General features: G+C 47.2%; 1 protein-coding gene across 3 annotated transcripts in view; it reads left to right on the forward strand.

Moving 5' to 3' along the window:
• The window catches only part of SBNO1 (strawberry notch homolog 1), a 57,723-nt gene extending 51,532 nt beyond the window's left edge, over positions 1 to 6,191 (forward strand). For all 3 annotated transcript variants that reach the window (XM_075534603.1, XM_075534601.1, XM_075534602.1), the window contains one exon: positions 647 to 6,191. In XM_075534603.1, the coding sequence (XP_075390718.1) occupies positions 647 to 789 (143 nt within the window). In that variant the 3' untranslated portion in view covers positions 790 to 6,191. The remainder of the gene's footprint in view (positions 1 to 646) is intronic.
• The last annotated feature ends 10,190 nt before the right edge of the window (positions 6,192 to 16,381 follow it).

Raw genomic sequence — 16,381 nt, forward strand, 5'->3', positions numbered from 1 at the left:
AGGCTCCTGGGAGCAGAACCGGAGCCCAGCCGCTCACCCAGTACTCCCAGGACTGTTGCTGTGCTCCAAAGTGGGTGACTGGAGCCACTAGGGCCAAGGGTGGGCCCGTGCTGCACTTGGCCTAGCTGCTGCTGTTTCTTTTGCAACAACTTTCTCCACCACTCTAGTTAAAGGTTAACAGCCATCTAGGAACATTTTGTTTGGCCCCAAAGGTTTCTGGTTGTCATTTAAATGAGTTGCCAGTATTTCAGAAATGAAGAGGTTTCGTACAGAAGTCTGGATTTCCAACTTTAAAGAAATATCTGGCATTTATTAACAAGGACAACAAAGTCCCTGGAGCATCATGTAGTGGTCACACCCCTTTGGGGAATGCAAAGATGGCTGCTCTTACAGAACTAGGAAAGTGCTATGCTCACCTTTCTAACTCTTCCACCAAGAAAGTGGCATGGCCCATGTCCCCATCTGGAAACTCGCTAGGTCCTTTTTGAGTAGCATGGCTGAAGACTCAGAAGGCTTTTGAGGAGGCCGTCTTGTTGATTCTGCATCCCTCTTTCCTTCTTTTGTGGAGCTCTTGTTCGCTCTGCCTGGTGCATGTCTGTGGTGCGCTGTATCCTAGGTGAAATCTGACCTGTTCTTGTTCCTACAGGTTTGATCATTCCAGCCAACTGTGTGTCTCCGCTCGTAAACCTCCTATCAACGTCAGACCAGTCTCAGCAGCTTGCAGTCCAGAGGAAACAGCTGTGGCAGCAGCATCACCCGCAGAGCATCACAAACTTGAGCAACGCTTAACGAGCAGACAGGTTTCACCATGAATCTGTTGGGAATGCTGTTGAAGCGTATCATTTGCATAAAAATCAGGGACAGTTTCCAAAGAATTATAATTTTTCCCCCACTTGTGCGAACACACGCACTTTCTGTCTCTCCCTCTCCCATTTGTTAATTTTTAGGGGAATAAGGACAAGCCTGGAATAGATAGCAGAACTGAAAATCAGCCCTGCCGATGGTGTGGTGCACCTGTCTTTCCTCTTGCTTCTTCTGTGGTACTTCCTGTTTGCTTTTACGTTACCTTGGGTGAGCTGAGGGTGTGTGCGCGCGTGAGTGTGTGCTTGTTTGTGTTTGTTAAAGGCTACAAACAGCAATTGGTTTATGATGCCTGGAACTTCCCAAACTGACTTTATTTTTTCGTTCTCCAGTGCTCAGGTATAATGCCGTACATCCATGCCTGGATGCATGTTTATAAATATAGAGACTGTGTATTGGTTCTCTCCCTCCCCCCCCTCTGACCCCCTTGACCTTAGGCAGTAGGTTTATTATATAGCATGAACGAAAGGTTGCATATCATCCGTTCAGGTTCTTTTCTTGTTTATCTTCTGACACTGCATGTTTGAAAGCATGCGTACACAAAATTAACCAGAAGTCATGTAACGGAGAGACATCAATGTGTAGCTGTACAGCATTGGGTATTGCATTTTAGTGTGTTTACCTGGGTGTCGCTTCTGCCCTGTGTGCTCCATCACCCCAGCCCCCAGCCCCCAGGTTCCCAAGGGTATTGAGTACATACTTTCTGGCGTGTGTGACAAAATTCTCAACGGGTTCCTTTTAATGAATGTGTTGATAGTATTCCTAATGCTTGCTGCAAAAAAAAAAAAAGGCTACAAGCCTATTTTTCTTGAAATTAGAGTTTCCTTAATTTAAAGAGTTTTAGAAAGTAGTACAAATTGGCTTCTATCTTACACACACCCTGTTTTTCCCCTTCCTTTGTTACCTCGTTTTCTTTTGTTCGTCATGTCACTCTTTGGGTTGTGACCTAGACACCAAGGACATGCTCAAGGCTTCTGTTGTCTTTCTTTTTGTTGTTATTGTTACTCAGTAACTTGAATATTGTTTATTGTGTTGTAAGACATTGTAGAGTTTATCTCAAACTGTTAAAAATGGTAATGTACAAATGTGAATAGACACTTATCTATAATATGGGTAAGTTTTTTTTTTCCTATAATAGATGTTTATAAACAAGTTGAGGGGACAGTTGGTCGTTTTGTTTCCTTTATCTTTTTATTATTATTTTATTTTATTTTTTGCTTGCACAGGTTGCACTATTGAAAAAAAATTGAGATTGTATAATAAACCTGGTCAACAGCTGCAAGATACCAGAATCTTGTAGATGTCAAATAAAAAGTTGTTATACTAACAAGCAGTGGACTCTTGCTTAGGCCCTCCCGCCTCCAGCAGGAGTCTGCCAGGGCCCCGCAGGACGTGCAGGGCGCCTCAGCATCCACGTGGCCTTATATGCTACGCTGGCTTCCCATCACCCCAGCAGTGAGGTGGTGCTGACGGAGGGACCGGCACTAGGTTCTTGAGTGTGTTTCACGTTGATTCACTCTTGTTTGGATTACTTCCAGAGCGCTGGCTAAAGGGTGTGGGTTCAGTGAGAGGCTCTCAGAACTTGGTGGCGGGCTAGGGCTGTCCCCTCAACACGTGCGCAGCCTCAATTCTGGATGTCACATTTGCCATCAGTCTTTTAGATGCTTTCTTGAGAACAATTTCTGTTCTGCACATTTTGCCCAGTGGATGCAACTTCCCTCCTTCCCGTCTCCACCTTTGACCGTATGGGTCTCCACCAGCAGCCACGAGTAGAAGTGTCCCTTTCAGCTCAGCAAGGCCTCCCATTTCCTGTCCCTCCTCCTGCTTCTGCTGTCAGCCCCTGCTCACCTGCCGTTCTCACGCTAGGGTGAAACAGAACTGGGCTCTTTTCCCCTCCCCAGGTGGCTGGGCAAGTGCATGCTACCCAGCTCAGGGCAGGACCTTCTTAGTAGGTTTGGGGTTGAGGTGTTTTAGCCAAGCAGCTTCAGCGTGAGGGCTCTTAAGTCTGTGAATACTTGGCCCCCACACTTGATGGCATGTTAACTCTGGGACTAGCAGTCTTGCTGCAAATGGGGTGTTGTGTTGTTTGTCACACAGATTAACAATAAGGTCCAGAATCTCTTCCCTATTTGGGGGATGGTGTACCTCACAAAAGGCAGTTGGAAAATGGGGGGAAAATTCTTTACGGCAGTCTTGGAGTAAATCGATGGGCAACTAAGCGCAGACCCAAGTGCTCACCTGTCCCCCTGCCAAGGTTAGCACATAACCTGTATCCCGTGCCCATACCCATGATCTGTCAGTCCCGAGAGTTCAGGTCGGCCAGGGTCAGCCTCTGTCAGAAGCTCCTATCATGACAACAGCTCCCTGTGCCCTTCAGACCTGGGAGGATAGGCCTTTTGTCATCCCCTCTTAGCAGTACAGCTCCGAGCATGAAGGTGTGATTACGTGTCACACTGCTACTCTCAGAGCTTACCGTGTCAATGGTACTGAACATTTTTTGTTCTCTTGGGGAATTTGGTTGGCTGCTCTAACATAGCACCCTTGGTGCCTCATGGTCTCTGTCTGCATTGAGTAGGATTGCCCAGGTGTGCTGACAGTGAGGAGTTTTCACAGAAGGGTTAAGAGTTTCTGTAAATTCAGCCATGTCCAAAAGTCGGCTGTCCAGTGAGCAGTCTTCCCTTACTCCTGCTCAGTTGCAGACAAAGCTTCAAGCGCCTCTTTTTACATGTGTGTATAGACCAGCAGGACTGCTTGCGAAGCAGTGGATCGTGTGTCGTGTACATATATTTATTCTAACCCTACTCGCTAGCACTTCTGAGACATTTTGAGCTGCTTCCATTTTTTTGGCTTCATCTTAAAGAGGTGACTGCTCTCCGTTACCCAGCTCCAGGGAACCCAGTGTTTTGGAGGCACAGCCTTCTGGTCTTGGTGAAGTGTTCCCCCTGAATCAGTGGGGCAAGGACCCTGCCACTTAGTGGTTGAGCATGATTTGGCTGGTGGTGGCTGCTCAGTTCATAGGGTGGGCACTGAGAAGAAGCCCTGCTCAGAGCCTTGTTTTAACAAGAAGCAAAAGCACGGCTGAGCCATTTCAAAGAATGGTGCTGCGTGAGTCTGCTGAGTGGGTCACAGTTAGTGATGCTTGGTCCTCTGTGACACCAGTGACCAGACGGCTTTTGTTAGCCTGCCCCCTTGAGGCCTGTGTACACTCAGCGCATTTTGTGGCTGAAATGTTGCGAGTGTTTCACGCAACATCTCTCATTGGCTGCCAATTGCCCACAACGACCTCTAGTGTCTGGCCAGGGCCAAGAGTGACAGAAAGCTCCTGTGGAGACGAACCCACCAGCTAGGTCTGTTCTTCTGAGATAGAGCTCGAGATCGAAGCCTCTGTGTTTGGCTGTGCTTGTGAATGTGTATGTAGGTGTGTGTGTACAGAGGAGTGCGGCTTGCTCTGAAATCCAAATGTAAATACTTGTACTTGGAGAACCCTGCCTCTCTGTGCGTCCCTCCTTCCCTCCGCCATGCTGATCCTTGTCCTGAGCTCACTGGCCATGGCACTCTTAGTTGGATGTGATTCCATTCTGCACCTGGCCATTAGAATGTATCCGCTCTGCGTTCGTTTTCACCACACGTGAGTGGATTCTGCATTTTGTTCTTGGTTTTTACTGTGTACCGCGCATTGTGTGGAGGGGGTCGCTTGAGTGTCCTCTGAGCCTGTCGGTAGGTCATGCTTGTTGCTGATGCTCCTAGGAAGCTATAATGAGCCTGTTCTTGTCACATTTTCTTAAAAGAATTCTTCCCAAGATTTCTTTCAAGCTCCTATAACTTCTTCAGTGCATTGGAAATCAAACTTGGCAATGTCAGCCTCTCCTTTGTAAGACCGCTAAAAGAAATATCTCACAGGCGTGACTCAGCAATGGGTAGCCTGCTGCCTTCCTCCCCACCGTACCCCCCACTTCCTTTAGGAAGCTAGTCTGAGGCCTTCCATCAACAAAGAATCTGAGGTTAACTCTCCCCTGAGCCCAGAGGATGATAGCTAGTCATACCAGACCAGCACTTGCTGCAGGATGGTGTCCATATGGACAGCCGAGGTTCTCCTCCCAACACAGCTACTAATTAATGCTGGGGCTAGTTTCTGGACCAGCGGGCAGCCATGGGTGAATGGTGGCTGGATAACATGGATCTACCCTTCCCACTTTTGCCCTTTGTGAGATTAGTGTGACAACAAAATGACCCAGCATTGGCACTTCATTCAGATACTGTACTTTTAAGAAAACCTGCCTCCATGACTTTCAGGACAGATCTGAGACATTAGCTCACGAAAAGAGCTACTCCATCAGCATGTTCTGCTGGGTATGCATTCTTGTTGAACACTGAAACATGATCTTGACAAGATTGGATGAGGCTGAGTAACCTAATTTGTCATGGGTTGGGGCCTAACTTGTCCCCACTCTGTGGCAATCTTTGGTCTATGTGGCTATCACGAGGGCCCTCAGGCCCAACTGAGACAGCTCTCCAGGGCAGAGGACCAGACAAAGGCCCCCTCAGGACAACCCTGTGGCCCAGCCTCCCTCCCTGAGTCCACGCCTTCTTGGAGCAGACATTGCTGAGCCGTGTATCTGTGGGGCTCTCTTTCTGTGACAGTATTGATGGCACTGAAGAGCATAAAGCGGCTTGAGCCTCTCTGACTTCAGCTTTATGAGGCAGGGAGAGCCTGTCCCCCTACATTGCACACGGTGGTCGCGCTGTTCCTAGAAAACACTGCTCTGCTCATGGTTTCTACTCAAGTTTGCAAACTACTGATAAACTCTTTTTGAATAACCACTTAGCTATCTACCATCAACACTACTATACAAACACCTCGAGAGGCGGGAGAGGTACGCTATGTCTCTGCAATAAAACTTGTGCCAGGTTCTACCTCCACTGAGCAAAGGGTACTTTTATATACCTAGGCTTTGCTAACCCAGCATGGTGCGCCATGTGATGCCATCACCACATGATGAACTCCAAAGACTATGCGAAACAAAGATGGCCATGAACTCTGGGTTTGTCTGAGATATTCTTGGGTTCAAGCCTCCCTCCCCCCCCCCCCCAACCTCCTCGCAATGTTCAGATGGAGCTACCCTGCTTCTCCAGACTCATGTTCTGCGCCGCTGCCCCCCCATGCTGACGCGTGTCCTAAAACTCCATGGGCTTACTGCAGACTTCATGTGCAAGGATTATCCTTGTAAGTCAAAGCGATCAACCATGAGGCTTAACAGATTCTGTATTTTGTTTTCGTCGTGTTTTGCTTTTTCTTTTGTAAGATTCTTAAATAAACTGGCTAACGTGCAGATCTTGTCATGTCTTTTTTTGTCTGGGTTGGAGCATCCTTTTGAGGGAGCAAATTTGGCCACTTTCAGAAAGAACCATAAAGCACGACTCAGGCTGCAGAGATGTGCTCTGGTGTGGGCCATGGCCCTCTGGCCAAGTCCACTGGATGTTGGAGTCCTGGATAGTGGCCCTGCTGTGCAGTTGGCCTTGCTCCTGAGACCTCTTCACTGAGTTTCTCCCCTCTGAGATGCCATGAAGCAGCTGTAGAGCCTTTGGGAAGAGCTGGCCACATCCTCCTCAACCATGTCTGTTGGGGGTCCTGGAATCCTGGGTGTGGTTCGCAGCAGCCATCCCATCGTGTCTCAGCCTCTGAAAGGGCAGAAGACCTGTACAATGTCCTGCGTCCCTGCTGAGACAGACAGCAGCTGCGTGCTGGGCACTGGCTCCTTAGCCTGCCTCCTTTCTGCAGATCAGGTGCTGTCCCTGGCGCAGTCCAGCCCCAGGACCTTTGCTTCCTAGTGTCCGTGGAAGTGTTGACTAACTGGTTTCTAGCATTTGGTCACCTGCTGTCCACACTTGTCATTAAGTTACAGAAACTGCAGGTTTCAAGAGTTAGGAAGGAAATAAAAAACAGTGACAAGGAAGGAAGGGCATGTGGGTGGCAAGTGCTACCAAATTGCCAGGAGCCCAAGATGTTGAGGACAAGGATCCCACTCTGACCCAAACTCTGGTGCCCGAGTCACCAGGCAAGACAGCTTCAGGTGAAGTAAGTGCTGCTGGGAGAGACTGAGTGAGCCTTGTGGCTGATCCAGGGCTCTGGTGGTTTCTTGACAGATACTGAGGGGCCAAGACCTGAGGGTGTGGGTTCCCAGACTGTTGAGAGCAGAGGTGAGTGAAGACAGCAGAATTGTGAAACACCCGGGGACGTTAGTGTCGCTGCATGTTAGGCTTTGGATTGCTAACAGCTAAGCCTTTCCTTGGGAGACAGGTGAGTGAGGGATACCTGGCTCACAATCAAATGGGCCCAAGGGGCGGTTGTGTAATTGGGTAAAATTAGAGACATCAGACAGGTCCACGCAGATTTCCAACTAAGGCCTATATACACTTTAGGGGCGTGCAAGCCCCATACCTTAACCCTAAAAGATCCCCGAGTACAGTAGAGGAGCAACCTAACACCAGTTGCCAGGGCCAGGTAAGGGAAAGTGGCTGTGTTCAGAGCCTAGAGAATAATATCACATGTCTTCTATAGTTAGGGCTTCCTGCTACGTAGCAATCAGCCATGTGCTTGTAAGAGGTAACTTTAGGGTAGCACCGTTAGGGAAAGGGAGTGGGGAACAATATGATTATAAGGATGTGAATATAGCGGGGATCAATATTGATTATGAGGATGTGATTGGGCCTCACCTCCAACTTGGAAGGATTCTGAAGGCCTCCCTCCACCCCAGAAACTCAGCCTGCCAGACTTAACATGTGGGAATAAAAGATTTATCCATATACACTCTTCCTCTTCTCTGCAACCCACAGACGAGGTGATCTCCTGTAGACATTTACAGCTCGTAAGTCAGCATAAACGATGGCAGTGTGTCTGGTTTTGAATTGCGCTGCTGACCACAGGGTCAGTGGTTCGAACCCTCTAGTCACTCTGAAAGAAAGATGAGGCAGTTCTGCTCTGTCCTCTAAGGATGCTGTGAGTCAGAATTGACTGGCAGTGGATTTTTTTTAAATTTGTTTTGTTTTTATGAATCTGAATTAACTTGATAGCAGTGGGATTTATTTGATTTTTTTTTTTTTTTTGCTTTTATACAGAACAGTGCTGAGCACACCACTGAGCTTGAGGGTATGTATGTTTCGTATAGTTCATTCATGTCCTCATAATGCCCCATGAGGTGGCAACGCTGTCACCTTGACTGTATTGTAGGCCACGGGTACACAGCTGGCCTGCGGTGGAGTCAGGTACCTGTTGTTCATTGATGTCAACTCCTGACAGCCCCAAGGGTGCAGTGTATGGCTGCCCCGTGGGGCTTTCAGAACTTCTTAGAAGCAGGTTGCCTGGCTTTTCTCGTGAGGCATCTCTGTATGGGATTGGGATTAACTCACCAACCCTTGAATGCTTAGCCCCTTGTACCACTCCAGGTCTCCTGTCATTCACAAAGGCCTCAAGAAAAATGACTGGAGGGAAACAAGGTTGGAAACTTGTCCCCCCAAACACTCGTTAAGGGGAGCCATTCCATTTGTAGCTGGAAATGCATAATGGGCTTGAATCACGTTTCTAAATGGCGTTAGCTTGCAGGGGCCTTTAATCTGTCACACACAATGGATAAGTGAGCATGAATTGGAAAGTGAATGTTTTAAGATTTTTTTTTAACGTGAAATAACCCTAAAACGACACAACGTTGAACTTTGATGGCTGAAAAGAAACCAGGCTTTTTAATTGTATAACCTCGGTAAGTGGTGTCGAGAACGCCGGTGGTGCAGTGGTTAAGCGTTTGGCTGCTAATCAGAAGGCTGGTTTTCTTGTATCCAAGGGACATAGGCTTGGTGATCTCCCATGCATGAGATTACAAAGTCTCAGAAACCCTGTGGGCCACGTGTCTCTCGTGAGTTGAAAATCAACTTGGCTTTGGCATCCACTGATGCAGCAGCTGAATGAGGAGGCTGTGTGTCAGAAAGAGGCCCACCACTCCCCCTGGGCTGCTCCATTCTGTGTGTGCAGCTTTGCTCAGTTGGCACGGTGGGGTGAATGTCGGGCTGCTAGCCAAAGGTCAGAAATTCAAACCTACCAGCTGCCCCGCTGGTAAGAGATAGCAGTGGTCTACTCCCCTACGGATTGGCAGTCTTAGAAACCCACCCTCTGTAGGGTCTGTCTGAATTGGAATTGGCCTGCAGGGAATGTATTTAGTTCAGCGGCATGTGTGGGAATCCACTTGATGGCAGGGGGTTGTTTTCATTCCCTCTCTGGGTTCTCTGTGCCCCCAGGACCTTCACACTAGTGACCACGAACTGTGCAACTCCTTGCCGTGGCACCTCCTGCAACCGTGGCCTCTACTAGATGCCACTAGTACCCCTTTTGCTGCTTATGATAACCTAAAAGGTCGCCAGTCATTGCCATATGGGGGGTGGGGGTGAGGGCAGTAGTGGGGAGGTGACTAAATCCCCCCCTGATGAGACCACTGCCCTAGGCAAGTGGTATAGGTGGGGGGGCATGTTTTAGGGAGGACAAGTCCTATGAGTAAAGGACCACCCCCATCCCCGAGGGACATTCAAGATACAAATGTTCACCGGCTGGGGCTTTGGAGTAAGTACAATACAATCTCCATACGTATGAATATTTATCAGCTAGTCATTTGGAAGCATGATGTAAAGAAGCCATCTGTGGAGGCCTTTATGGAGAGAGCGAGAGGTGGCTCGGAATGTGCAAAGCGCTTATTTTTAGAGTCCAGTTCCCGGGAAGTTGGCCCCGCCCTCTGAAAGCCGTGCGTTCTGTGTGCCGAGGGTGAGCGTGGCTGGGCGCAGAGAGGTAAGTGCCACCCTCTTGCTGTCTACTCATTATTGGGCAGTTAAGAATCACGACTGGGTCAGCAGGCTGTCTCCCACTTGGCTGCGTCCCAGCGCCATCCTTCGCCCAGGCTGGCATGTTTTTGGCCTGTCTCTTCAAGTCCGTCTGTAGCTTGGGGAGCTCTGGATAGAGGCTCTGACCTGTGTTGCCCTTTGTGTGCAGACCCGCTTCCTTCTCAAAGGTTGACGTGTGAATCCTTCCAAGGCAGAATGATCCAAACCAGAATCACTTCTTAATTTCGGGAAAGTAAGCACTTCAACAGTGGCCACTTAAAGAGAGCAGCATATGGGAAAGATGCCTATGAGGAATAGGCCTGTCCACCCCACCTTCCATCTTCAGTCCTACCGAAAGGTAAGTGACACACGAGTCCTTGATGTGGGGTTTCTGCCTCACTGGCCCCCCCGCGTCTCGTCTGCAGGTTTGGATGGGACAAACAGACGCATGTCCTCAAGTGTTGGCCTACCCATGGGATAAGAAACAGAGATACTTTGAAATACTTTGATTAAAAACTTGCAAACCCTGATCTGTAAGTAAGATCCAGCCACTGGGTCTGCCCTTGTTTTGAGTTGTACGACATTCTCAACTTCCGTTTCTGAATTATTCCCCCACATTTACAAAAGCTCCTGGTCCCCAAAGGTTCCTATCTAACCTTTCGAGTTGTAGTTGTCATTTTGATTCCATGTCAAACTAAAAAAATTGAATGTCATTGAGTTAATTCTGAGTCACTCAGTGACCCTGTAGGACATGGGTAAAGTTGCCCCTCTGGGTTTCCGAGTCTAAATCTGTAGGCAAGCAGAAAGCCTTATCTCTTTCCTAAAAAGTGGCTGGTATCTTCGAACTGGGGGCCTTGTGGTTAGCAACACATCATGCACTCCACCCCAATGCTCCTTAATCCCATTGAGATAGTTCTTAACACAGTGCTGACTACTCACCCATTAACTCCTGTTTACATTGACTTTAATTCACGCAGTGTTTAAGTCTGAAAATAATAGAGGTCTATAGGACTGGGCAGGATAATTTTGGCTTGAAATAGCCCGTCACTGAAATGGTTAAAAAGGCCAGTGCAGATCTAATCTACTAGTTTAGCTAAAGGAGTTATTATCAGAAGGCTTCTTCTTTTTTTTTTTTTCCTAAGTGGTTAGAAAAAAAGATGACATGAAGTTTTGAAAATCAAATTGGTATCCATAAAGTTTTGTTGGCACACAGCAATGCCTGCTCCTTCATGTGCTGTCTCTAGCTGCTTTCACACTACTGTGGCAGAGTTAAATAGCTGTAACAGAGACTGTAAGTGACCCCGAAACCTAAAGGGTTTATTACGGGATCTCTTGAGCAGTAAAAACGGCCTTGGTCTGCAGTGGGTTAAGCTTGGGGCTGCTTATAAATCCTTTCTCCTTCCCCAGAGGAGCAAGATGGGGCTGTCTGCTTCCACAATGACTTCCCGTCTTAGAAAACTCTGTGGGCTGGTTCTACTCTGCCCTAAAGGGTCGATACAAGTCGGAATCAACTAGATGGCATTGGCTTGGGTTTTTCTCTTCATTACAAGAATCCCAATTGAATTATGGATTGTTATCATATCTGTAAGAGCTCCCAATAACATGATCTTAAAAAAATTGCCAGTGGCTTATGGTTAAAGCACGCCACTGCCACCAGCTGCCCCACAAGAGAGAGCAGTACAGCCACAAAAAACTTAGGCGGCAGTCAGTTTTGCTCTGCTTTGTAGGGTCGGGTCGCTTTGAGTCTGAGTGAACTTGCTGGGTACAGTTTGGTTTGGGCCGGCTGGCCCCTGGTTTAAGTGCCAGAGGGATGGGAAAGCACTGCTGACACTGAGAACTTGTGTTGTAAGCACCTGACTCATTGTGGGCTTAGGTTTTACTGCCCCGAAGACCTTCCCCATCTTGAAGTCATTTCACTGTAAGGAGCAATTTGTGACCCACCACCTGTCTGGCTGTCACACTCATGGGTCCTGCCCCTGCTCCCCTCAGTTTCATGTAGCAGTGGTCTTAAGACATTGTTGACCCTATGCTTCCATCAGAACAAACATTTCTCAGCATACCTTTACCTACCTGTATTTGTTCACAAAGTAGCTTCATAAAAAGTTCACAGAAAATTGGGATTTAACGATAGATGGAAATTTTCCATGAACGACTTGAAGTTCTTCCAGGAAGAACTATCAATTATATGCATGTTAACGTGCTAATGTATGCACCGTGAATCCCATGTAGACATTCTAGTGCTTTCTTCCCACATCCCGGAGAGTCACCCTTCTTACCTAACGCCTGTGCTGTACGCACCCTGCTTCAGAGCCACAAGCTCCAGCATCAAGACCCTGTAATGCAGAACCCAAACGAAGCCGGTGAAAAGTCAGTTGTCTCAATCCAGTGCACAAGGACAATGTTCTACGTCCCACTCTGGTGAGTAGCAACTGGGATCTTAAAGGCTTGGGCGCACCTATCAGTCTCTTCGTGTCCAGCAGAAAGTATAATAATAAAAATGGAAAGACACATGGGAACAATGAGTCCATTGGATCTAATCTCCACAACACTGAACCCCGAAGAACAAGACGGTGCCCAACTACCACTACCAAGTGCTCAGAGAGGGATCACAGTAGAAGGGCCTAGACAGAGCAGGAGAAAAATGTGGAACAAACTCCAAAATTACTAAAGAGACCAGGCTTTGTGGTTGACTAGAGGCCTGTGGGGTCCACCAAGACTATGGTCCTTAATTACCACTCAGGCCTGGAACTGATCTCAGCCTGGTGGCCCAACTAGCCAACAGCAGATCTCGAAGGGAACAATAGCAGTACACACAACTGAAGACTAATGAACCAGGCACAAGTAGAAGGAAAATTATTCTAAAATGATGATGGCAATATACGTACAAATGTGCTTGACACAAGTATGGATTATGATAAGCGCTATAAGAGCCCTGATAAAAAGATGTTTTTAAAACAGATTAATCAACCATTTGCAGCCAGCAAGACTGCCAGTTTTCCAAGGACAAAGTTGAGAAGGATACGCAAAGGAGGAAGGCTGGAAACAGAAAGTTGAGGGAGTGGGACAAAGGACAGTACATCGAAGCGATTGCACAATGTGTACGAGTTGGTAAATATAAAAGTGCTCTGTAAACCTTCCAGTAACTCACGGCGAATTTAAAAACAAAAAACCCAGATCTGTTGTTGTCAGGTGAATTTCAATTCTAGCGACCTTATTAGAGTAGAGCTACCTCATAGGGTTTCCAAGGCTGTGTCAATCTTTTAAAGGGTCAGGGAACCGCCCGCGGGCCTCGAACCCTTAAGGGCTAGTTGAGCAGAATCATGAAATGATTAGTTCAAATCGCGAAGTAACCGCTGGGCTAAAGCTGACCTGAGGCTGTGTCAATCTTTACAGAAGCACACTACCAAAAAAAAAAAGAAGCACACCACCTCCTATTTGTCCCAGGAAGCAGCTGCTGGGTTCAAACCACTGACCTTTTAGTTAGCAACCAAGTGATTAACCACTGCCCCAGCAGAGTCTCCTCCTCTAAGTGTGACAGGTAGCATTAATGAAAGGTAGCCAGTCGGAGAAGACTGTTCAGAGGCAGAGGTAATCAAGCTGGACTTGATGGGTCAGCAGGAGTTTGCCAAGAGAACACTAAGGGAAGTTGGTATGAGGATCTGAATAAGTCCTGGGGCCAGAATGAGCAGTAGCAAAAGGGGGGTGGAGTCGAGTGGGGTGGGGGTGTAAGGCTAAACTGCGCTGTGTTGGGGTCAGAGAGGAAAGCTAAATGGGGGGTGAGCTCCATGATAGCAGGATTATTGTCCTTCACAGCTCTACCCTAGAGCTTGACTTGTAGAAGTCCTCCCTGAGATGTGTGTTCAATACAGGACATTAAACATACAATCTCACACCAAAGATGCAGGAAAAGCACCCAACAGAATCCAATACCCCAACATGATAGAAACACAGAACAAAACTGGAACTAGAAGTAAACATCTTCAACCCTATAGAGAGAGAGCTCCCTGAAAGCCCACAGCTAACATCTCAATGATGAGAGGCCGAGAACGGGAACACAACAAAGCTTTCCTGTCTCAGCACGTGTGCTCAACATTGTACCAATGACTGATGTTCCCGATCTAGGAAAGGACTCCCTGCTCCCCCCGCCCCCCCAAGGCACTGAGACCATCTTCAAACTTTAAACAGAAATATTCCCTGAAATCTTCTTTAAAAAATAAAGCAGTTAGTTTACCTAGCTAATGAAAAAGATCTGCTTCAAGTATTAGACTCAAACTATTAAGCTCTGTCTGTAAGGAATTAAATTGACAACAGGAACTGAAAAGGCTCCATGGGAAGCTGGGAGGGCAGCAGCGAGTTGGTGTCAGCTGGGAGAATGAGAAAGGCACGGAGTCAGCATCAGGGAATTGTACGTGTAGAAACAGTTGAATCGGTGCATGTTTTGCTGCGTTTATTATCAACAACATTTAAATAAAACGTATTGGAGTTCCCAGAAAGGGTAATTAGGGGGAGAGTTAGTTTAAGTTTATTGTGCCAACCTGGCCGATAAACATATGTGGGGTTAATTGAAGGGCAGAGGCCACTTCCCTGCTTCAGCTGGCAAGGCTCACTTCCTGCAAGACATCCCTGAGGAGAAACCAGGTGAACCTACCCCGATGCAGCCCTGGGTGCTGGAGCAGCCGTGTGGAGACCCCTGCCAGCACTGAGATGCTTACACATTCACTGATTTGGCTTTCTTCCTGCAGTCAGCATCATAGTGTATGTTTTGTGAGATGGAGGACGACTTTGTGGATTGATGTCAGACATATGGGCTAATGTTGGACTTGTGGGCTTGGGCAGCACGGGGTTGGGATGTTTTCTTGATGTGCACTTAACCTTTATATAAAACTCTTTCTTATACATGAGTTTCTGTGAATTTACTGGGGGGCGGGGAGGGGAGAGAATCTAAACTAATGGTAATGTGTTGGTCAGTAGTTCAAAATCACAGGCCACTCCATGGGAGAAAGACGAGGCTTTCTACTCCAGTAAAGAGTAACCGTCTTGGGGGTGGAGCTGGGGATGTTAGTGGTACAACTCTTCTGGGTATGATTTAAATATTGAATTGTGTGATACATGGATTACCGGTAAATGCCAATAAAACTGTTTATAAAAACAGAACAAACCAAAAAAAGAGTAAGTGTCTTGGAAACCCATGGAGGCACTTCTGTGTCCTAGAGGATCGGCGTAGGGGAGAAGTGACTCAATGGCAGTGACTGAGAAGCAAATGGAAAGGAGCTTTGGTAGTGTGGCCAGTTAGACATTAAGCTGCTAATTACAGCCCATGGTTTGCACCACCGGTCGCTCCTGGGAGAAAAGTAAGTCTGTCTACTGTAAAAATGCAGTCTTGAGAAGCCCTAGGGGCAGACCGACTGTCCTGTAGCGTTGCTCTGGGATGGAATCAACTTGATGGCAGTGAGTTTGCTGGTAGGATACAAGGAGAAACCCACATGTCTATGGTCAATTCAAGAAATATTTTTAAAAATCTACTCAAAGTGGATCAATGGTCAAACCACAGAAAGGAATGGAAGAATAAAACTCTTAGAAGACAACGCAGATGTAAATTCAAAAAATCATTTTATTGGGGGCTCGTACAATTCTTTTAACAATACATACATAGCCCTAACATCAACCAGTCAACCATAAACCTAACCCTAAGTCTAACACTAACCGTACCCATAAAATATAAAAAAAAGACTTCTCCCTCAAATATATGTCAGTCCTCCGACATTGCTTGCAACTAATGGTAAATGATTGTCAAGCTATTCTCCCTGAAGGCATGGGCCATCCAGAACAATCTGACTACTGTAGGTCCTCTGTAGGTGGGGCTCACACCCTATTGATGGGATAGTGATTATTTCCCTGGAGGGCCAGAGAACAGGTCAAACCTGCTCAGTGACATCCAAAGTTAGGTTGCCTTCTAGGATGAGAATCTAGGATCCTCCCATCTCGTCACATGTGTACCCTCAATCCCCTCCCCTTCCTATTGCATGTATACCCTTAGATTTCCCCCTCTCATTGCTGTATTACCTATAGTACAACCCCTTCCTGTGACATATGTCTTTAACTGTAATCGGGGATTGTACGCCCCCAAAAGATATATAAGCCTTGGTTAAAAATGAATCGCTCCCTCCCCTGCCATTCCCACCTTCCACATCTCCACATGGACTATCAGGTGGAGTTCAGGTAAGCATGCTATAAAATGTGTCCGACTCCTTTTATTTTCCTTTATTACTTTACTGTAATCTTTATATATTATCACTATACAATTGTGCCTGCCGGGCCTGTGATGATTTGTTAGGGTCTGGCTACCCTGACACTAGCTGAGAAGCAACAAAGCCCACATGGAAGCAGCACACCAGCCCGTGTGATCACAAAAGTGTCGACAGGATCAGGTATCAGGCATTAAAGAACAAAAAAATCATTGTGAATGAGGGGAAGTGCGGTAGAGTGGAGACCCAAAGCCCATCTATAGGCAACTGGACATCCCCTTCAAAAGAAGGTTCGCAGGGAGGAGATGAAACAGTCAGGGTGCAGTGCAGCAATGATGAAACATACACCTTACCTCTAGTTTTTTAATGCTTCCCCCCGTCCCCCACTATCATGATCCCAAATCTACCTTACAAAT

The sequence above is a fragment of the Tenrec ecaudatus genome, chromosome 16, assembly GCF_050624435.1.
Source record: "Tenrec ecaudatus isolate mTenEca1 chromosome 16, mTenEca1.hap1, whole genome shotgun sequence".
Classification (NCBI taxonomy): domain Eukaryota; kingdom Metazoa; phylum Chordata; class Mammalia; order Afrosoricida; family Tenrecidae; genus Tenrec; species Tenrec ecaudatus.